The 22,440-nt window shown below is 43.0% G+C and overlaps 1 protein-coding gene across 1 annotated transcript; it reads right to left on the bottom strand.

Annotated features, from left to right (window-relative positions):
• Positions 1-489: 489 nt before the first annotated feature.
• On the bottom strand, positions 490-21,678 carry LOC116853938. The gene is made up of 10 exons (XM_032835313.1): positions 21,306-21,678; positions 11,082-11,429; positions 10,005-10,433; positions 7,778-9,681; positions 7,121-7,379; positions 6,167-6,925; positions 5,336-5,806; positions 4,773-5,252; positions 3,448-4,077; positions 490-2,924 (listed from the first exon to the last, which is right to left on the bottom strand). Exons 1-10 carry the CDS (start codon positions 21,306-21,308, stop codon positions 1,398-1,400), a joined length of 6,810 nt encoding a protein of 2,269 aa, XP_032691204.1. The 5' UTR covers positions 21,309-21,678; the 3' UTR covers positions 490-1,397.
• Between the last annotated feature and the right edge of the window lie 762 nt (positions 21,679-22,440).

The following is a 22,440-nucleotide window of genomic DNA, read 5'->3' as shown; positions in this document are numbered from 1 at the left end:
ACATAAATTTTTTACACAAATTAAGTCAAATTGAGAAAAATCGAGTCAGATCGTCAGACAATCTAACGGCAAAATCTTATTGAAAGAATCAGGACAGTTGGTGCGCCATATGCAATCCTGCAAGAGTTCGCTTAGCTTGAATTAACTGATCTTTTCTTGTAATGTATTCGCAACCATTTGAGAACAACTCGGAAGAAGTTGAACTGCTATCGAATCAAATAAAAAAAAAGTCGAGTTAAATTAACAAGCTGACGGCAAAATGTTACTGAAAAAGTCAGGACAGTTGGTTCGCCGTATGCACCTCTGAAATCTAGTTCGCTTGGCTCGAATCGAGCTGTTTCGACTGAACTTTTCTATAATGTACCTCTTCAACTAATTGAAGACAACTCAAAAGAGGTGAACCGAGGGTTCCTGTTACCTTCAACGAATAAGTCGTCCAAAACGCGCTCTTCTCGGATCGGGAAAGGCTGAGAAGGAAATTAACGGGTCTGGCTTGCGCTCTTTCGCAAATCTTTATTAAAATACTTACACGCTTAACTTACACGTATACTACACGGGGCGGTGTGTAATTAAATTAAATAGACTTAGCTCTCTATACCCGAAAGCGACACGATGCACACGCGGTTTCTATCTACGCGACACGTTCGCGCTGGCGGAACGCGAGTCGAGCCTCCGCACTTCGATCTCGCTTGGAAAGGGCGCCAGCACATACATGCTCGACGTCCTTTTTATATAAGCACGCGTCGGGACGATCGATTTGCCGCCAACGACGCGGAATCTCCTTGCCGGAAGGGGACAAGCTTTGCTTCACGGCTAATATCACGCGGTTATTTTTCCCTTAACCCTCCAACGCACTGGCGATTTCGCAGTGTGTGATATCACCTTGAACAATGCGTTATCCCCCTGCCAGCCGCGATAAAATACTCTGCTCTCTCCCTTCCTTCCTCCTCCTCCTCATAAACGAGAGTGCCCGGAGAACAAATTGATCAAACTTGTGTTTACGTGTACACACGACGTGTATTAAGCGAAAACTCGATGCGTGACTGTTTCACCATTCTGAATCGCAATTCGTCTGGTATTTCGACCGAGATGTCGATGTCTTTCACAGTGATACTTTTGTTGTCTCTGCGATAAGATACACGCCTGATTAAGGGTTGCAATTTCGGTGACTGGCGAAGTTTTCAGCTCTGAAAAATTTAATTCGCGAACACGACGGATTTCGATCGATAGGTGAAAGGACGATTAGTGTGTACGACACGGAAATCAATTTCCAGAAATTAACCTCCACTCAGCGAGATTTCGCTCGTTAGATCCATGCTCGTTCGCCTAGTCCGTTGTCCAATTTCTCCCTCGGCACTTTCGACATCGCTGTGTCGCGCGTCAATTCCGATTCCTTCTCATCTCGTGGCGTCCTCCATCTTCGGTCTCGTCATCACGCATCGACCCCTGTAGCAGATCTCCGTCATGTGGGACACTCTGGTGGTGGTCGAGGTTCTCAGGACTTTGCCCAGCATCGTTATTGTAGAATTCGCTCGATCCACGTTGTCCGCGCCAAGCGGCGTGGTCGTCTTCTCGGTGGACGTGGAGATCCTCATCGTCATGATGTCTTCGGGTGGCGTGATCGCGTTCACGGTGGCGTCCGGGGTCGGCGCAGTGCTCTCGAGGGTTGTCGCGCTCTCCTTCGTCGTCGTGTCCGTGACGGCCTGCACTTCCGGAAGACTCGTCGCGTTTTCTTCGAGGTCGACATGCTGTGTCGTGTGCGCGTCTCGCGAAGAGTCGGTGGTCGTGACGGTCCTCAAGCCGCTCTTCTCTATCGCGCTGATCTCGCGCACCAAGGCGATATTGTTGTATCTGTAGGAGTCCTCCGCGGGGCTTTCGTTCTTCGCTTCGACCACCTTCGCGATCTCCTCCTCCTCCTCCTCCTGTCCCTGGCCGTCGACACTCTTCATACTGTCGAAAATAGCCGCTACATAATCCGAGAGCGTCTTCACGCTGGTTTCGCCGTCGTTTCGCGTGATGAAACCCGGGATGGACGTGGTGGAGTGCTGTTTCAGCGCGGATTGCGATTTGTCGAAGGCCGATGGGTATCTCACTTCACTCCACTTGGCTTTATGGTTCTTGGGGTGCGCCTCGTTCTCCTCGACATTCTCCTCCGGCCTCTTCAACGTCATTATGTGCTCCTTCCCTTTGTTTCGCGCAGCCGGAAATACTGTTGTACTGTCCTCGACTTGCCTCGACGTTTCCGAGCCGACGGGGTAGTTCGAAGGCAGTTTGTATCTCTGTGTTATTATGCCGACATTCTCTAGATCATTTTGGTCAACCTTGTCTTCTTGGAAATTCTCTGCTCGATACTCTTCCGATTTTACTCCTGCTGGATCCTCGACTGCCTCTTGCGATAATTGGGAAATTTGTTCGGGGGAAAGCGATGTCACTTGAACGGATTCGTCTTTTATTTCGTCTAAACTTGCGCTCGTTGCGGTGTGCTCGTACGGATCAGGATTACTCGGTGTCACCGTCATGACAACCGCAGTGTCTTTCGTGTTCTCCTTCGGAGTTGTGGTTTCGTCGTTATTCGCAGAGTAAGTCGTCGTAATCGGCGTTGATGTCGACCAAACGGGGAAGTCAGTTGGAATGGTCGTGACGTGTGTCGGAACAGAGACTTCGTCGTTCTTCAGCACTTCCTCCAGGAAGTCCTGCAGCAAGGATTTTTGCGTCGTCGGTGCAGCGGTCGTGGTGATACTCGTGGTGACGGTCGTCGCGATCGGCTGGACAGTGGTGAATTTTGACTCGCGAATCGGATTGTACTTGTATCGGTCTTGAACCAGGCTGTTCACCGCGGAATTAAAGTGCTGCGATTCGGCGGTAACGAAATCGTCCACAGCAGGTCTCACTCGCACGCGAACTCTTCTTCTACGGGTTCCTCCCTGGAGAAGAAATTTTTCAGCTCTTATATTATTTGCTTGTAGGATCATCCTTTAGAATTAGATTCTAGCAATCTAGCTGAGGTTAACGTTGCATTTTCTTGAAGAATCTAAAATCCATTTCAGGAATATTTAGGAATCTCAAAAAAGTTTTAAACGATGAAAGTTACTTAGTTCTAACATTAGAACTATTAAAATAGTCAAAATAACTTGAAAAGTGCCTTATATTACATATTTTTTTAACTCAGTCATTTTAATCACTCTAATAGAAATAGGTCATTGATCACTCTAATAGAAATAGATCATTAATCGTCGGTAGTTTGTGTTAAGGGCAATTTTGGAATCTGAAATTCAAAATATAATCTTTCTGTTTCTGGAAACACTTTTGTTGAATTCTATTTTGTCGATTCAGCCTACAAAATTTTTGGTTCCGTCTTTAATCATTCTCGATAAAAAAGTGTAAATTACTTTAAATAACTGTACATATTTTCCTTGTTTATATTTTTATTTAAGTATGGCGTTTTACCTTTTTATTGGGAAGGGGGTCTGTGACTTTTTTCGTCGTTTGCGTGAAGTCGTCCGTTTGCTTCGCGATGTTACTTTCTTTGCTACTCAGCCAATCTCGTGTCTGCGACGACGCGTCTTCCTCTTTTTTAATCATACCCCGAAATGTCGTGATCGACGAACTCGTCACGGCCGACGTAGCGTTCAACTTCTCCGTGTGTTCCGGCACGTTCGTCTTTCTTCCAAAGACGGTATCCATGTCATCGATGTCGTCCGTGCGCTTCTGATAGTCGGATGAAACCACCATCGTCACGAAAGACAAGTCCGGCCCAGCCGTGATGATCTCGGGTGCGTTCTCATTGTTCCTATCGCCACGAGTCTTGCCACGACTTCTTTTCGCGCTGTCGGTCGCGCGATTCGAGGCAAAGCTCGGTTGAAACGACGTCTTGGACAGCTTCGTGGACCACTGGCTCTCGGCGCCGTAAATATCACCCATGGAGTGCACGTTCACGTCTTCTGTCGGATTCACGTGACTCGAGTGGCTGTACTTCTTCGACGAGGTGCTGGCCAGCTGAGTCTGATCATATTTCTCTCGTTGCGATACTTGCTCCGGCAGATTGTCGAAGTTCAGGATAAACTCTTGAGGCGGATACTACAAGTATGAAATAAATCGTATGAAATAAATTGAGTGATTTTAAACAATATCAAAATATTTTGATTTCTCTAGCCAATAATCGGTCAAGAATTTTTATTATTAATTGACTAGTTTTTAGCCAGTTTAGACGACGTTAAGGACTAGACTTCGCCAAGAACTGAACGGTAAAATTAGTTTCTAGCCAATTTCTAATCAATTATTGAACTTTTTTCCGTGCAAAATTCTGTCAAATATTTTTTTTTATCATTTGATCCTACACTATAAAATATTATATTCCATTATTCAATATAAAAATAACGTGAAATTCGTGTTAAAAGATAGTCTTTTCACGTGTAAATTCATTAATTACTGAAATGGTTATAGCTTTATATTTTTAATTATCATTCTTTTCTTGCCTAGTTCCTAGCCAGTAACTGTTCAAAAAATATTGGCCATAATTTTTTGAGTTTTTACTAGACAGCACTAAAACTGCTTAGCATTTATTAAGCATTTTTATTGTCAAGTTACTGACAAGTAACTAGCCAAAAAATACCAGCCAATATTATTTTGTGCAGTTTCTTAAAAGTTACTGTCTAATAAATTCTAGTCAGTAAAAACCAGCTTCTAGTTAATGATCAATTTTTCATAGAAATTTTTCTACTTGAAATATTTCTCTTCAATCGCGCGTATTTACTAAAAAAATGTTTACTTACGTTCTCGCTGGTCGTCTCCTCATAAAGCTGAACTGGTCGATTCTGACTCGGTACGTATTGCGACGGGATCTCGAAGTCTTCCTCAAAGAAAGTCTGCTGACCGGTCTCGGTGACTGTAGCGAGTTGTTGCGACGTAATTCGGGGATAGTTCTCGTCCAAGGGTAATTCATTGTTCGCCTCGAGCGTAGATTCCGTAGTGGTGGTGGTGGTGCGCTTCTTACTCGGTCGGCGAATTCGTCCGCGCACTCTCGTCGTCTTGGAGTCTTCCAGTCTCGCTTTTGGTTTCACCGTATACTCCGTGTTGTCCAGCATCGTTGTTTCAATAGGTATAGCTTCCGTGGTCGTACTCGTTGTCGTAGTTGCGAATGTTTTCGTGGCGGGTCGACGATTCGGAATCTGCTGATACTTCGGACGATTCTTCAGGACGTGAGTGGGACTCGACTCCACCGCCGTTTCGTCGTTCGAGATGATGTGCTGTATCTGCGGAAATAGGCGGAAAATTATTATTTTTGCGTGATATTAGGATCGAGATTTTGTTCAGTTAGCGTTATCCAGCGACCTACCTCGGACAGTGGAGGTCTGTACGTGATGGGCGCCTGGAATCTGTTGTCCGCCAAGTGTACTGGATGTACTGGATGGAAGCTGGGAGGTCTTATGAATCCGTAATCGATGTCTTCTTCCAACGGATGCACACTCGTAGTCGGGACAGTAGTTGTGGTCGGCAGTGTCGTAGTGGCGATCAACTTTTGCTGCTGCGCGCCGTGTATCTTGATGTACTCGTTGCCTTCGGTTTGCACCTGCGACCCGTGACTTTGCGGACGTGCGCGCGTCCTCGTCCTCGATCCCTCGCGTGGTCTGTGACCCGTGCCTCGACTGGAGTCGTGATTCACGGCGCTGAAACGAACATATTCATCCTGAGAACCCCGTGGTCGCGTCTGAATCGAGGACTCGTGATGACCGCGACCGCCCAGCCGACCTCGAACTCGCTGACGTATTATCACAGGCGCCGGGGTAGTTGTGCTAGTTGTAGCGATCTGTAAAGAATCGATGGTTATTGTTGGTATGAGAAGAAAACTCCTAAGTATTTTATAACAAAGTAACGCCACGTGAAAAATTACAAGTTTTTAGAGAGTCAATAAAAAAATAACGTTAGGAAAAATTATCTACATTGAAAAATCAGAAAAAAAATCAGATTTTAAGGTTGCGCAAATTTTGAAACCAATTATATAAAAATTGAGTTTCTTTCTTTAGATTTTTACATCTAAAAAACAGTCTAACATCTTAGATTTCTAGGTCTTCTTATGAAAACTTTATAGTTAGATCTTCGTTAGATTTTCGTTAATATATAGTGTATATAATAGAATATATATATATATATATATATATATATTTACTTCGACAAGTGGTGTTTGCGTAGGGGGGATATGCAGTTCATAATCTTCCTGCTTGCTGTGCTGAAGCGGGACGAAAATCGGTTGAACGTTCGGATCGGCCTTTACCACGCCACTCTCAATCTTACCGTCCTCAGATGGCAAGATCTGATCGCGGATGAGATTTTGTCCGTCGGTGTTATAATCTTGAGGCTGAGTTTGCGCCACGTTGACCTCGTAGACCGGCGAATATCGCTGCTCCTCGCCGGATCGGATTCGCGGGTCCTCCGTGCTCGCTAGATTATAGTTAGCGTCCTCCAACTTGACTTGATAACGCGGATACTCGTTGGGTCTTTGGGGAATTGCTTGGTCCGGCGATTCCTCATTCCCAACTTGATAATTGAATCCGTTCACGGGGGTCTTCTCGAGTTGCTCGAAACCACCGTGATAGTGCGTTTCCTGGGGCCGGTTTTGCGGGTAATTCTGGCTGCTGGAGTAATCGTTGGACACTAAGGCCGCGCCTTGTTGGACCGTCACTTCGCGCAATGGTGGATAGTTTTCGGTTTGCGTGGGTGTTGTTGACATATAACTCTCGCGAGTGAAATCATTCACCGCCCCGTGCGACGAGATCTCCTTCTGGAGATTGGGGGCGTGTTCGTTCGTCGGTGAATACGCGTCCGGAGATGCATTAGCTTGCAGATCGCTCTGCGAATCGCTCTGCGTCGGATAGTTCTCGTAAGTGGCCGCTTGGTGAGCCTGAATGTTCGGATTTTTGTCGTGAATCTAGACAAGTTTGCGAAATGTAAACGAATGAGTAAGCTTGATAATAAATTTTTCTTCTTTTTTCTTAATTGTTAAATTTACGAGAATTTAAGGGAAATTGTTAGTTCGAGTTATATTTGAGGCACATAATTTTAAGCCAATTTTGTTTACATATCGTTTGTAAAGTAAATGAAAGTAATTAGAATTTTATTGTACCACAGACTGAGAAGTCGTTCTGTCTCGGCTCCTGTACTTATGTGTCCTAGACGTTGGTCTCCTATATTCTGTCGTCTTATATTTCTGCGTGGTTTCTGGCATTTTCGCCTTCGTTGGTTCATAAGAGGATTCGTGATAATCCTCCGTGGTGGTCGAAAATCTCGACTTCGATCTGTTATACGGTCTGCGGGTTCTGTCCGTATTCGTTCTGCTACTAGGCGTTGTAGTCGTTCTGGCTCTCGTAGGTACGATTCTGTTCCTGTGTGCGTGATGAAACGTATTTCTTCCGATACATTAACGTCACGCTGACATTTATCATAAACTCGGGAAAATTGTTATCGATCTCCTATGAATAATACCCATCTGTATATTCGTGTCGAAGAGAAGTAAGAACTATACGTTTTCCAGCGTATGATGCCTATTATCTCAAGTATAAAATATAAAAACGGTGGATTGAATTGCAAATATGTGTGGACTACATTCACATTATTACAAAAGAAAGCATATTTAATAAAAAAGAGAATTCTCGCGTATATAATATCATTACATGATAAAAACTAGAGGAAATTAAACGTCTTGAAATAAAATAACAAAATCGTAAAGGTACCGGGAAATTACAAGATCAATTATAACGCAATCGTACTCGATTCCACTCACCTGCCTCGTGGCCTGTAAGTCGTGGAGCTCACGCGAGTAGTCGTCGTTGTTAAGGGTGTCGTAGTAGTCGTCGGTGGCGTCGATGTAACGAGAAGATTCCCCTCATGCTTGTCTAACAAGGAGTTCACCAAGCCGGGCAGGTGCGGTGATATCGGCGGTAATTCTGCCGGTAAATTATATTGCGCCGGTCCAACTGGCGCTCTAACGTCATTAACGTCATACACCTCAGCTAAGTTAGCCTGAGGACGATACTGCTCGGCGGTGTTGTATCTTTGAGGCTCCCTTTGCTGGGCGAGCTCTTGATTGATGAGCGCCAATTGAGCCGCCAAGTCTTGCTCCTTCGTGGAGGGATCGTGCGAACCTGTCGTTCTATCATTGAAATTAGGCGCGTTGGAATACGACACCTCCTGCCTGTAACTGGCTGTAGTGTCGACCTTGGGCAACTGAGTAGTCGATTTGGACTCCTGCTCGTAATATTGCTTCGTCCTCGGCTTTGTCTTCGTGGTGGACTGTTCACCGTAGTATGACGAGCTGACCACGGAAGCTGGCTTGTTGTCGTAGAACTGTCTGAATCTAAATCTCGAACCTGAAGCCGGTGTCGAATAAGTAGACTCGTACTTAGGACCGCTTGATTCCGGGCTGTAACTCTGAGTAGTTGGTGAGTCGTAAGACGCGGTGGTAGCAACAAAGCCGGCGATTTGGTCGGCCTCGCTGTAAGAGTTCGGCTCGATCAACGGTGTAGGACTGGGATTTTGTTCCGTCGGCGGTGTGACTGGCTCTGGGGATGTTTCTGACAACGTATTGACAACGACAGAGCCGATATGCGGCGCTGGGAAGGGAATCTTGGAGTAGCCAGGAGGTGGGTCGAAACTCAATGGAGCCACAAAGAAGGGTAGTTTGTCCACCTTGCGTTCGACTCGGTTATGGTCGATCGACGACAAGTAGGGAAGGTCGAACTTGGCGTAACCGTAAGGGGGATCCAAATTGGACGGGCCAACGAAGACCCGTGGAGAGTTGGGGCCGACATTGTCCAATACGTCGATGGTTTTCGCGTTTTTCAGAATTCTGAGGACGTCGGTGACCCTGACCGTATCCAACTTGGAGTTTGGACCACCCATATAAACGGAGAGAGGAGGTTGATTGGGAGAGGGTGTAGTCGTAGCCTCGGGATAATTCGGTTGTTCTTGATATTGGTTGATTCGCTGACGTTGTCTACCGCGGATCCTCTTGGGTCTCGTGCCGTCCGCTAGTTGTTGACGACGCGCTTGAGACTGGCCGTTTTCTTGCAATTGAGACAAGCTGGGGTTGGTAGGTTGTAGGTTATGCTCCTGTTGACTTTCCAGGATGCTCTGCTGCTTCAGAACTTGTTCCAAATTCAGCTGTTTTTGCCTCTCCTCGCGCTGTCTGGCTTCTTCCTCGCGACGTTTCTCTTCTTTGATACGAAGCTCGGCGAGTCGCCGTCGTTCGAGCTCTTCTTGCCTCTGCTTCTCCCTAGCCTCGCGAATTCGCTCCAATTCTCGTTGCCTCGCCATCTCCTCCAGTCTCTCCAGTTCCTTCCGCTTCTTCTCGGCTTCCTTTTGCCGCAATAGCTCTTGCTCCCTTTGAAGGGCCTCCTGCTGCAGTCGCGTTTTCCGCTCGAGTGCTTTCTGCTCCTCGTTCAATCTAGTGAACTCTTTCACACGTTCCGCTTTTAAGAATTGCGCCTTCTCCTCGTGCTCCTTCTGGATCTGCTGCAGCACCTGCCGCGCGAAAGCTTCTTGGTCGGCCGAGAGCGGAGCTTGCTCTATGCCGTCTTGATTCTCACGCTGCTGCTGATGAAGGTGATATGGCTTTCTTCCGCGACCTCTTTTCGGCTGCTGGCCCTTTTGCGCCAGCGTCTCCGCTGGAACGTACACCAGCTGCACCTGTGAAACGGTATCGCAGTCGTAAAAACTCGATACTTTTAATTTCAAACATTTTATAACGGTCGAGTTGACCAATTAGTCTAAAATGCTTTACAACGCAGGATACTATTTATCTCCTGCTTGACTTGCAGCAAACGCTACAAGCAAATTCGACTAACGAACCAGATTAATCCATTGTCTTCCGGTTTTGTTTAGTCAATGTACACATCCTTTATTCCGTGCACGTTCCAATTATTTGCAATCTAACGATAACAATACTAACATCGAAATCAACTAGTAACATTCGTTGAAAGCCACGAAGAAAGCTATTTCATTATACCAACCTCCTCTTCCTCATCTCCGGCGCCTTCGACCAGAGGATATTGCGGTAGCTCTGAGTTTTGTTGTATTTTCGGACGTTTTCCTCCGGGTCTGTAACCACCTTGTTTCGTCATATAACTATGCGGACCTTCTCGAGGATCCTCTACATTCACGTCCTCGCCATGTTGTAGCACGACTTGACCTTGAACCGGTAAACTCGATAGTTCTCGATTAGCTTCTAGATTCTGATCTAGATGACTTGGCCGATGCACGTGGCCAGGTCTGTGAGGCAGAAAGTTCTGTGCAGAATATATTGGGGGAAGCGCCTCCGAGGAGACCTGTGGCGGAACTAAAAGTTCGCCCGTCGTTTGTAAATTGCCCAATGAGCTCGGTGGTAGTTCTTGCTTCTCGTCTTCGACATTACTAAAACCGCTCGGTAGGAACGTCTGAGACTGCAAACGAAAACGAAAGCGAAGTCAATTTGTAGAACTAAACGGAACTAAACGAAAAGGTCACGCGAGAGATCCATCACGAAAGCAACGAAACTGAAATCTTTAACATTACAGAAAATATTTCTCATAGCAGTTTCCGTCTCTGTATTTACCATAATAATATTGTGAGAAGAAAGATCAGTCGAACCAGCTCGAGTCGAGTTAAACGATCTAAATGTCAGGGTTGTGTATGCACACAGAAAAATACATACTGCATTCAAGTAAATGTTATTTGTTCCAAGTATTTTATAAAATATTTTCAAAATATATTCTGAATCTCTTAGTAAGTTTAGCGTTTCAATCAAAGATATTAGATCAAAATAAAAATTCGTTTTGCTTGTTATCGAGTATATGATAATAAGCTTTTCTAAAATTTGTGGCAAGTATTAACAAGAAAATATATTTTGTTGAAGATGACTATTACTCAAAAGAAGGAAAGCAAATTAAGTAATCGTTTTTGTTTTAGCAGCAGACTAATATCTTTCTGTATATGGCGAATTAACTCTAATTCTTTTTTAGCAATGTTTGGATGTCCTTCTAATATTTTACTTGCATAAGATTAATTGCTCGATATCCGAGGCAAATCAATCTCTCAGACGAGTGTTTTACCTGAAGGATTTGTTGCTGAGCCTTGAGCTGTTGCTGCAGCAGCAGCAGCTTCTGGATGCTTTCCTGCGTTTTCTGCAACTGTATCAACTGGTCCTGATACTGTTGCTGAAGAGCAGGCGGTAACGCGAGCGATTGGATCGGATTTGGTAAGTGCGTGCCGCTAGGCAGCAGGCCACTTCCGGTGTTGCTCTGCGGCACCTGACCGGAAGCGGCCCTCGGGTTCGCCAGCGGTATCCACTCGCTGTTGGATACTTGTCGTGACCACCGTTCTGCCGCGTTTCCATCGAATTCGCCTAACAACGTCAACACGACGAGTACCGTAGTCGGTGTGAAGCACCTCCGCACAATCTAAAAGCAACAATATTGATTAATCGATCGCGGGCCGTCAAGTGGAATGATAACAACACGCGTGCGCTATGTATATTTAAGATCGCTTCGCAGAACGCGCGATATATTCTTTCGTGCGTCGGGGAACAGGATGAAAAATGCACTCAAGGACAGGAAACAAAATGGGGCGATGCTTCGTGCGAGAACCAATAAGAAAACAACCGCAATCTCTCGCCACGTCTATGGCGCGACGGGAATAAGCGTGCCACGAGTGTTTGTTGTAGACCATCGCGAGTCTAGTCTTACAGCTTTTAATGGAATCTGTGGTTTTTCGCTAGGATAAACCCGCGACGCTATTATTTCCCCTACTTCCGATAGCAATAACGTTATTGCCGCGAATTGCTCGTCGATTTTTCTTTAAATCTGCCTGCACAGGCTGCGGAGGGACGAAGATATTCGAACAGATCGTTTCCTTATAGCGCGGCGAGTTATCATTTTGCTATTTCTGTGAGCACTCTGAAATATTTGCAGGCAGTGTCGATGACATGGCGCTCCGGTGAATGTAGTCGGCCTTCCAGTCGCCAGCACGGAAAATGTAGACACGCGATTACTCGCAATTCTTCGATCCATTTCACATTCGCGATTGTATCGATAAGAGCGCGAAAATGTCGTAATGCATTTCAGCTCGTATATTTTCATCGAAATCTCCACAAAAACAATAAAGAGATTGTCTTGCTTAAGACTTTCCGCAATAATTTTTTATGATTATAAAGGACATAGGCAAAAAAATAATCTTATCTTTAGTAAGATCTTATACTCTTGCGTAGCCTCACAAAGAAGAGATTCTCCTAAAATCAAAAGAAACGTTTTAACAAAGTAAAATTCTTTTTCTTAGGTATTGAAATATATATTTTGATTTTAGAAGAATCTTCTTAAGAATCCTCTTACTGAATAAACTTTATATTCCATAAATAGATTTTTAAATCTTTTTTCTCATTGTACACCGAGAAAAAATTTGAAAATTTATTTGTAGAATTAAAGCTTATATCTGCGAAATAAAGTTTATGTCTATGAGATAAAGTTTATTTCTACAAAATAAATTTATTTCTGTGCTTTATATCCCATAAATATAAGTTTTCAATTATTTTTTTCTCAGTGTAATTGCACGGTACTATTTTCTAAGCAAAAACTTTTAAGCGAAAACCGGAAGGATATTTCTCTTCTTATGAAAAGGAATAATATTGTGCTTGGAATATTTTCCTTTCAGTCTTAGAATAATCCTCTATAAATCACATGTAAGAGGATTCCAAGGCTAGATGTTACATAGGGTTTTGGAAAATGTAGAAAATCGGAGATTCACGAACTATATATTTTATTTAATAATTCGAAACTTCCTCTTTAGAATTGAATTTCATATTTGATCTAAAGTCAGATCCCGGGTTGCTCACGTGGACGCGCTATGTATAATCAATCGATTTCACATAAAAAACATTTTTTTATCGTGTAGAGTAGAGCGCGGACGGAGAAACGAGAGTGACGAGAATTTCCTACAGTAGCATGAAGGAATTAACGATGCTCTTTCCATCGTGATTACAGCCTGGTATTACTATCATCGTTATCGTTACAATTATCAACGTCCGGCATCGTCATAACATGCCTCGTCCACGAGACGGAGAATTTCTGGAGTGAAACCGCATCTAACGAACTGTGAATCGTATCAAATGGTATACCGCGATTTCTAATAAAGGGAATGGGCTCCACTCGAACTCTCAATGCGACGATATACGAATACGTAATCTATAAACTATTATTATGCGATTGTAATGATCTGCTGCTTACGTAATTACATTCACCGTCTCTCTCCAGGGAAGCTATTTTAAAGTGAACGCATTCCGATATTATCCTACATTACTGTCAATTCACAGCTGCGATTAACAGCCGCGCCATGAAATCATCGACGACGAACGCAAGGAACTCGCGACTTCCTAGATCACAATTCGCGACTTTTGAACGCGCCGAGCGGACTCGCGTGCCACTGACACGATTTTTGGTTATAGCTGCATACGTGAGAACACGTACATGCAATTTTCATTACGGAAGATCGCGTGTCGGACACGGCGCACGATTTTTCTGCTTTCTTCGTGATTCTTGCCAGGCGCGCATTCCGGCCAAATGTTTTAGAAACGGATCCATCGACTGTAAAATCACGGCGTGATCCTACCAGAGATTCCTTGTATCAGAGAAAAGAAATCCGAAGGAGGGGGACTCTCGAATGGAAACAGTTCACTTCGAGGATTTTGCCTTTAATTTCGGAATGCTATATTTTTTTGTTTTTCTTTTTCGAACTTAATATTCGGAACTAAGGCGGCTCGTTACTTCTTCTCTAGACACGGTGGCCAAATGCATGGGAAAAGGAAATTAGAGAGAGAATTCTCAGGGAGTATTATTTCATTGTGCGAATAGGCGACCCACACTCAGCTCTCTTCTCGGTTACATAACACTTATACGCTAATAAAATAGATAGTCGTTGAAGAAGACATAGAAATCACGAGGAACTCTATACAAGTCAGGCTCTATGCAAGTGAGGTGAAGTCAGATAAGGTGAGGTCAAGTAAGGTTAGATCGTATCCACTTACATATTTATCATATCATCATATCCACTTACGTATTTGTATTGAAATCGACTTGGGTAGAAATTTTGATGTTAAATCTTTGATATGTTTGTGTGCCAACTTAACATAGTGTCGTCGTGTTATTTTTGCAATAAATATTCTACATTGAGTTTGCGTTTATCATTTCTAAGTTCTAAAATAATACAGTTTGTATCTAATATGTAAATCGTGTTATTGTAGAACTTAATGGTCACATTCTCGGTGACATATTTTATCTGCAAAGTGTACAGATCAGTTGTGTTATTTATTAACACATTTGTTTTGAATATTAACACAAAGATTACCACAAAGATTAACACAAAGAGCGGACAAAGTGGAATCTGTGAGATGTGTCAAGTTCAACACAAAATGTTTTGCCGTGTCCTAATGGTCCTGATCAGCCTCTCAGTTCTGTCTTTGCTATCTATATCCATATAACAATGTCTCCATACTCGATTCCGCTTTCGGTCGTTGCCGATGATTTCCCACGTGCTGCGGTTGCGGTTGTACGATCGGGACAATCTGATCGCCGTGCGTTCGTCGCGTCTACGAAAGAAATGACTTTCTCTTCGCGGGAGGAACGCATAAAGTATCAGGCGATATTTCGCTCGGTCTCGTTGAGCCCCGCTCATAACACCACGCGGCCAATTCCACCAGTAACACGTGCAATTATCAATCGTTCGCGCATGGCGTCCAGGACGGTGTGAAAAAGGAGGTCGCATGAGCACCTTTCTCTCGAGGAAGCGAGGAAGCAAACCGGAGCCGCTGGTAAAGGCGCGGTCTCGTTGGCGTTATTCTCTACGTCCCGCGCGGCAAAACCTATATTTTGGATGCGCTCCGACTCATTCGACCCCGTGGCGAAATGTTAACCCATTAAGCATTGAATTACAGTCCCCTCGCGAATCCAATTTGTGGTGTACTTGCGCGTCTGTACGATGAGACGGGGACATCGTGCAAGGGAGATCTTCAAATTTAAAATCTGTCAATGATAGGCAAGCGATCATGAGAAAACGTGCAAACATTATCAAAAAATTTGGAAGTTTTTAATCAAAATCAGGAGGTTCTAATCAAGATTATTGAGACGTTTATGATAACCTAAATTGATCCAACATGATTTCATCTAAGCTGACTTAACGCGACTTAACCAATCGCTAAAAAATTTGGAGCACTGAATAATCAAAAGCAAAGGATTGATCAGTGGAACGTTTATGAAAATCTAATCTGACTTGAACTAATTTGACTTGACTCAACCTAAGCTGACTTAACGCAACCTAACTTAACCAACCACTGAAAATTTTGGGAAATTCAAGTGATTAAAAGCAAAAGATTGATCAAGACCATTTGGACGTTTATGATAACCTAGTTTGTACTGATCAAACATGACTTCATCTGAGCTGACTTAACCTAATACAATCTAACCAACTACTAGAGAAACTCTAGTATGTAATGAAGTGGATTTTACATTACTCTGTACAAATAGTTATTTCTATTCAAATATTATTCGGACCTGGAAGCAACATATGGTAACTTATACTCGAATGTGCGTAATCCGATCGAAGTACCGTATGCAAAAATGTCATGTCCGCGGCCTTCGGAATTTCACGCTCCACTTACGCGTTTGCACTATCCTGCAGTCGCTCGCTCGCTCGTTCGCTCGCTTTCGTTTCTTAGATTTCGAGAGGGTGTCGGTCGCCTCGAATAGAAAAGCACTGGCGAACGATACGAGTTTCGATCGAGTTTCTTCTGAATAGCCTCTACACGCGAACTCGCAGAAACAGTGGCGTATTTCGAGCGATAGCATCTCCGACTGTGAGTCGTGACTTACTGGAAAACGTTTGCAATTATGCTCTGTGCTTAATTGTCGCGTGAGAAAAATATTATCGATCAATTAACTTTGAGTGCAACATCGTTTACAATTAAGTGAAACTACACAACAGTACAGCTCGATAAAAGCATCTTTCACTTTATACCGTGCAATTACACCGTGCTGGTCTATTTCCAAAAGACCTTCTTAATTGAAATGGCTCGATCATAGAACTGAGAACAGGATAAATTTTGCTGAGGAATCGATATGGCCTAATTTTATGCTCGATATTTCAATATTGGAATTAATAACGTGAAGTTTGTCATATTTGTTCAATGAAACAGAACATGAAATCATCCAATTTCGGAGGATCAATAATTTTAGCAAATATGAACATCAGTTCGATATTTTTTTAGACACCCAACGGAGACTTTCTATTTTTCTTTTATTTTTCTTTTAGTACTCAAACTCCCTACGAAAATTTAATGAAAAAATGACAGATCTTTTGCGCCGACCTATATTTCTTGTTTAAAAATTACCCAAAGAGCTCGCCATTATGCGCTAACGCAAAACACTAAGCACGCATTGTCGGTTACTTGCGTTCGCGTTCGCATTGGACGAACCTTTCGACGAGAACTCTACATTTCTTACGTCAGAGATAAATATATGAAATTATCTTCGCGACTGTTCGCATAAAACGCGAGCGATTGTTCAACCGTAGAAAATGGAATACCCGGATATCCTCAGTATCGGTTTTCCCAATGAAAACAATCGCTCTTGTCGCTTATTGTGCGTTGTCTCGCATACATTGCGGATCTCCATCGGATAAAACCGCCGTAGCTGTTGTGCACGATGCAGCGAAAGAACAATAGCGCGTAGAAATTGTAATGAGACTCAACAATGTCACGACTCGAATACACATGTCCATGGAGTGAAGTACACGTCACTAGTAGGTGGCACTTTTTAAATAATTTCAATCAAGCAATCCGATTTATTCTCTCGACAAAACTTTCATTCAAAATAATCTATTCATCAGAATTTAAATCAGAAACACAGGAGTTTCCAGCGATATTTCAATTCAACGACATTTCAAACGATTTAAAATGTATTTTTCTTTTTATTCTTATATTTCTATTTTTTATTCTTCATTAACGGGATAGTAAATCTTTTGGTGTTACAAAAAGTTCAAAAACCAGATTCCAAAGTAAAAAGGAATCCAAAGTGAACAGTGCAAATATGGAAAAATAGTGTTTGATATTTGTAACTATGTGACTATGCATAATGAAATCATTTCTGTGTGTGTGTCGTTTTTCTAATAAGTGCAGTATCAATGATGAATAACTTTGTATGCGTATTGTTACCACTGCGCTTTGTTAGTTGCCTCGAGAACGACTGTAACTGCAGCGAAACGAACGTAAAAATTGAATTCCGGCTTGAATAGCCGAGCCATCGAATGGTCAGGTGTGTGCGCAGTGGCAGTTTATTAGTTGACGTCCCTTGTCACCGGAAGATCATCGACAGGTTTCACATACTCGATCCAGTCGGGTGGTTAACGCGCCTCATCGGCGTGCCACTTCTCGTCGCTAACTTTCTTCGTGGTGCTCCACCTTTACTTTCGCCTTCGAACTTTTTGGTTCCCACCTGAGGCCGTCACGCCGAGACTGGCTTCAACAGTGGTTCTCCGACTTTAGATTTGACTCGAAATGAGTCGTTCCCGAGTAAAAGGAAATATAAACATTAGGGAGACTCTCAGCCAGGGCTCAACAAACTTGAAAGCATGCGAGCAACGTTAACGGGATTACGATGCGATACGATGCGTGACTCGCACACCACGAAGTTCCTACCTGTGAAGAAGAAATATCTCTATCTGTTTGCACGTGAATACAGACGCGTAATCGCTGAGAAAAAATCTTGCAAAAATTATCATAATTTTCGGCGCAACCGTGTGTGATGTATTTTCTAACAAGATGCAGCAGTGACGTTACTTATACAAAGTTGTTACTTTTAGTACTATAATTTAGCACTTATTAGACTGCGAAAAAAGATATTTGAAAAAAGATATTTCAATTTGCAATCAAGAAATAAAAAATATTTCTTGATACTAATAATATAATTATCTATATCAATATAAAATACGTTTCAAATAAGAGAATATACATTTTGTTGAAACCTCAACTCTCCATTGCAAATTGGAAAGCAATTGTTCATTCTATTTGAGTGAAAGAATTCAGATTTAAGTAAACATATGTTCTCAGTACTTACCAAATAAATATCTTTTAACACATATAGATATTTGTTCTCTCAGTATGCAGAAATAGTTTTCCTACTTGTAATGATTTCGCTATGGATATCACGAATATCAAATTATATTCTTCCTAATGATGCTGAATATTGATTCTTGATTCCTTTGTATTCGGCTTGTTTCAATATTACATCGGAGAAAATAGAGAGGGAGTATTTCTGCACAAGCGACAGAATAGATTGCCCCTATTTGCATCGGATAAATTTCACTGGGTGCGTTATCGTCGCTCTCGATGCGCGCCGTGCGAGCACGCGGACAATGACATCGCGTGTCGTTACGAAATCGTTATCCTTGAGTGGAATGCACCTGAACGACGGTGATTCAGGATGCGATCGTAAGATCCGCGCGGCGGCAAACAATCGCGGAATTAGTCGCTATTGTGCGCGCCGTTCGCACGCCGTGTGTGCGCGAGCTGAAATCAAGATTTTACGATTTGCGGTCGTAACATGACAGATAAGAAAGAGAGAAGAAATGTTTAACGCCACCACAAACTAATCATTTGCGGTGCCAACCATATTTCTCGTTGCTTCGACAAAACAGTTGGTCCCGGAGAAGTTTTCTAAAGGCAGTCTTTAACGAAAAGTTTGCTCTCAACAGACATGTATATTTTCTGGTATTTTATTATTGTTATATAAGAACTTAATATACCGAGTGCACACGCTTTCCTCAAGACGATCTCTTCCTTTATTCGCGAATCACGTGCATTGGATTATCAACAGCGTGACGCACAAGTACGTCACGGTAAAGTGTAATTAGAGATCGTAAAATTTTCCTCATTTCGCCCACGAGAGCGTCACGCGATGAGAGTATCAAGTAAGCCGCAGGCAAGAATTCCTTTCTTTCTTTTCTCGCGAGTTACGTGCCACTTAGCTCGGATTTTCGTCGGAGGAACTTCCGCCTACGGCTGACCTTCCGACTCAAGAGAGAGTCCTCTTTCTTTTCGCGGGCTTTGTCACACTGGCGTTTAAAGCGAGTGGGACGAGTGATCGAGCAAGATCGAATTCGAATTCGACCATAGACTACTGTGTCTGAAACCCAACCGGGGGAAAGGAACGGTCAAATCCGCCTTCGCCCGGGCTTTCGACTGCGCCTTTCGCCAAGAATTCAATAATAGGCAAAAGTTGTAGATTTATTCGCCGGCGCCCAACGGGGAGGAAATGCGGTCAGTGTGTGAACAGCTCCTCGTTCCTTCCTTACTTATGTCGCGACTGTCGAGAGGTCGCCGACCGTCTCTCCTTCTTGAACGTCTTTAAATCGGGCACGGTTTAGCATAATGGGCGCTCGCTTCATGTCCAGTTCGCTTGGAAACTCACTCGTTAAAATCTGATGAAACTTTCAGGTACATCCTTGCGACGCGGTTATATGCGATTTTACCGGTGCATACTTCACGATGCCATTCTTCGGTGAAATTCGCGATTGAGCATAAGAACTTCGACAGGGATTAAACAGTCACGATGAACGCTGCACTGAGAGAAAAGAAATTGATTTGTTGATCTCTCATGAAATCTCTAGTCAGTCTTGGAGCTGACTAAATGCTTTTATTGTTCTAATAAGAAACAAAAATAGCTGTAGTGACTGAGAAGAAATATTGGAAATTCATTTGTGGGATATAAGTTCCTCTCTGTGAAATAAAGTCCATTTCTGCGAATGAACTTTATATTCCACAGATAAATTTTTTCCAAATATTTTTTTTTCAATGCATATAATATTGTTATTGACATTACAGTAACGTTTATTATAAAGATAGTTCTACTGACTGTAATTATTTGAACATACGATTATAGTTACAAGTATCGAACGTTTTCTTCTCTCAGTGCGCGTGCGATGAGAAAATCGGGAAAATACACGGAAAAAGTTACTTCGGCTTCAGCGTACACCGAGCGAAACGTTTGATTAACGTTATCCTAAGCGAAATGTTTTATGAGACACGCATATGGAAAGATGTCTCGGGGGCGCAAACTATCGCGCGCTGTTGAATGCATATCGAGTGATATTTCCTAAGCTGTAATCGTAAATTATGCGCTGTGAAATTTTACAGCTTTAACATAAAGAGGGTATGAGTTAGAAAGCGTAGTAATACGAAAGACACATCGACACACTGGTCTATTTTACAATAATCTCGTCGCTCGAGATATAATCGTCCGTGTTTTTTTGAACGTTCAAGGTCGCTTTCGTGTACCGAAAGAAATTTTGTGCGGATTCGTCAAGATCGATAAGTAGCGCGTCGTTGAATATGTTTGTGGAACTGTAACTCAAGTTGCCACAGTTCAAAAGTAAGATATTAAAGTCTTGTTTTCGTTTAAGCTTCTCCTCGAGAGAGAATGATGAAATCGTTTGAGGAAAGAACGTGCGCGACTCTAGATAAGACCGTTTGCATTGTTTGTTTCTCTGATATCGAAGTTTGTTTAAATCATTTAGATTGAATAAACGAGTAACAAAGGACGCTAATTAGTGCATTGTGTATGCAACATATGCATTTATCATAAGCGACAACAATAGAGCGCAGCCGGGACTCTTTGCAGTTGTGCATTTCGTTTCTTAACGAGGCCGTGCTTCAACACGAAACTTTCTACCGTTAGTTGTATACACGTTTTGTTAATGGACAGCGGGGAATGAACGAGCCTTACACGCAAATTCATGCGGCATGCGATTTCTTCCTGTCGATTTCCCGTACGAAATGGCGCAGTCGTTTGTATGTGAATTCAATGAGCATCAAAGTGCTTCTTTCTTTCTACTTCGGTGAAATAAAAAGAAATTACTGACGCGTTTAGTCTGTTTTGTCTTGTGGGTCAGAAAATATTACACTATTACGATCGTTGCTTTAAATTAAATTATTGTCAAATTCTCTTTATTATGTATTTCACAGTTATTTAAAAATTTCCTCCGCTTCTAGATACTAAAATCGCCAAATTATTACCCACCAACTTTGAAATTATTTTGCCAAGATAGAGCAAGTAATAGAGAAGCACAGTAAAAATAATCGTTCCAGTTATTTAAATATCTTATCATTTGTGATTAGCAAACAATATAAAACGGCGTGTAATTTATAGAATCTTGATGAATTCGCGACAAGGGCCTCGAGCAAACTTTACTTTTACACCCGGCCTATCACAATCCCACAATTACAACTACGAACTCACCATTGCGCAGGGTGGTTGTGCCTTCACCGGGTCACCGCAGCACCACCAAGTCGACCTACCCGTCCTGCTTCTCGGTCTCTATCTCTCCTCTGTCTGTCCGCCCTTCCTCCCTCTTCTTCTATTTTCGTCTTTTTTCGACACCCTACGACGATACTGCTCCGTTTTACCGATCGCGTACGTTGCACTCGTTCACATCGCACCACTGGCACATGTCCTTCCGCCGTAGTCGTATTTTTTAATCGGAGAGAATCGCGACTCTCCGTTTTCGTAACTGTGGTCGATCGGCTCGCACCGGCGGAAACGTCAACGTGTGCGGTGAGGCGCGCGGCGTTTCGTTGACAATACACGGTTGACGGTACACGTGCGGTCTTAGGAACACAAGCGGTTTGAAGGGGCTCTCCCAGAATGGACAGGCTATATAGATATCCCCTCCAGAGGATGACGAAGAGAGCTCGGGCTGGCCGGAGCCTGGGTACCGCGGCGGCGAACCGTGATCCAGGAGAAAGCCTCTCCTTCGATCGGTCCCATGGTGTCGATGTACACCAGGCGGCCAGTCATATAGTATGCCTTAACATTTGTTTGCTAGGGCTTCGTGTGACTTTCGACTTTGCTTGTACACGCGTGGAGTTGAAAATTGTACAGTAACTACCATAAAGAAAAATCAGACAGAAACGACCAGGTCTCAGGGTTGCGCAAATTTTGTTGCACCGCAATCATGATTGAATCAAATTGTCTTTTTTAAATTTGCTAGGATTTCGTGTAACTTTCGATCTTACTCGTATATGTGTTGGATTGGAAATCATACGATAACCACCCTGAGGAAAAATCAGGCAGAAAGAACCAGGTCTCAGGATGGTTGCACCGTAATTGTGATTGAGCCAAATTATTATTTTCAAATTTGCTAAAGAGGATTTCATGCAACTTCAGACCTTACGTGTACATATGTGGGGTTGGAAATCGCACAAGTGGCCTAAAAAGAAATTGGCTAAGAACCAAATTTCAATGTTGCGCAAATTTTGTCGCACCGCAGTTACGGTCGAGACAAATTGAGGAAAAGAACTTTTCTTAATTTAAGGAAAAGAACTTTTCTTACAACGCATATATAATATTCTATCGCGACTTCTCTACATTCGTT

This window comes from Odontomachus brunneus, unplaced genomic scaffold (assembly GCF_010583005.1).
Source record: "Odontomachus brunneus isolate Ranch 3 - 2012 unplaced genomic scaffold, Obru_v1 Obru_scaffold_007, whole genome shotgun sequence".
NCBI lineage: Eukaryota > Metazoa > Arthropoda > Insecta > Hymenoptera > Formicidae > Odontomachus > Odontomachus brunneus.
This window is presented reverse-complemented; position numbering and strand designations above follow the sequence as displayed.

Excerpts from the sequence above, each read along its gene's own strand:
- LOC116853938 (XM_032835313.1), bottom strand. Across the intron at positions 6,926-7,120 it reads GAACGACTTCTCAGTCTGTG|ATTCACGACAAAAATCCGAA; the intron begins GTACAATAAAAT and ends AAACTTGTCTAG. Across the intron at positions 4,078-4,772 it reads AGGAGACGACCAGCGAGAAC|TATCCGCCTCAAGAGTTTAT; the intron begins GTAAGTAAACAT and ends TCATACTTGTAG.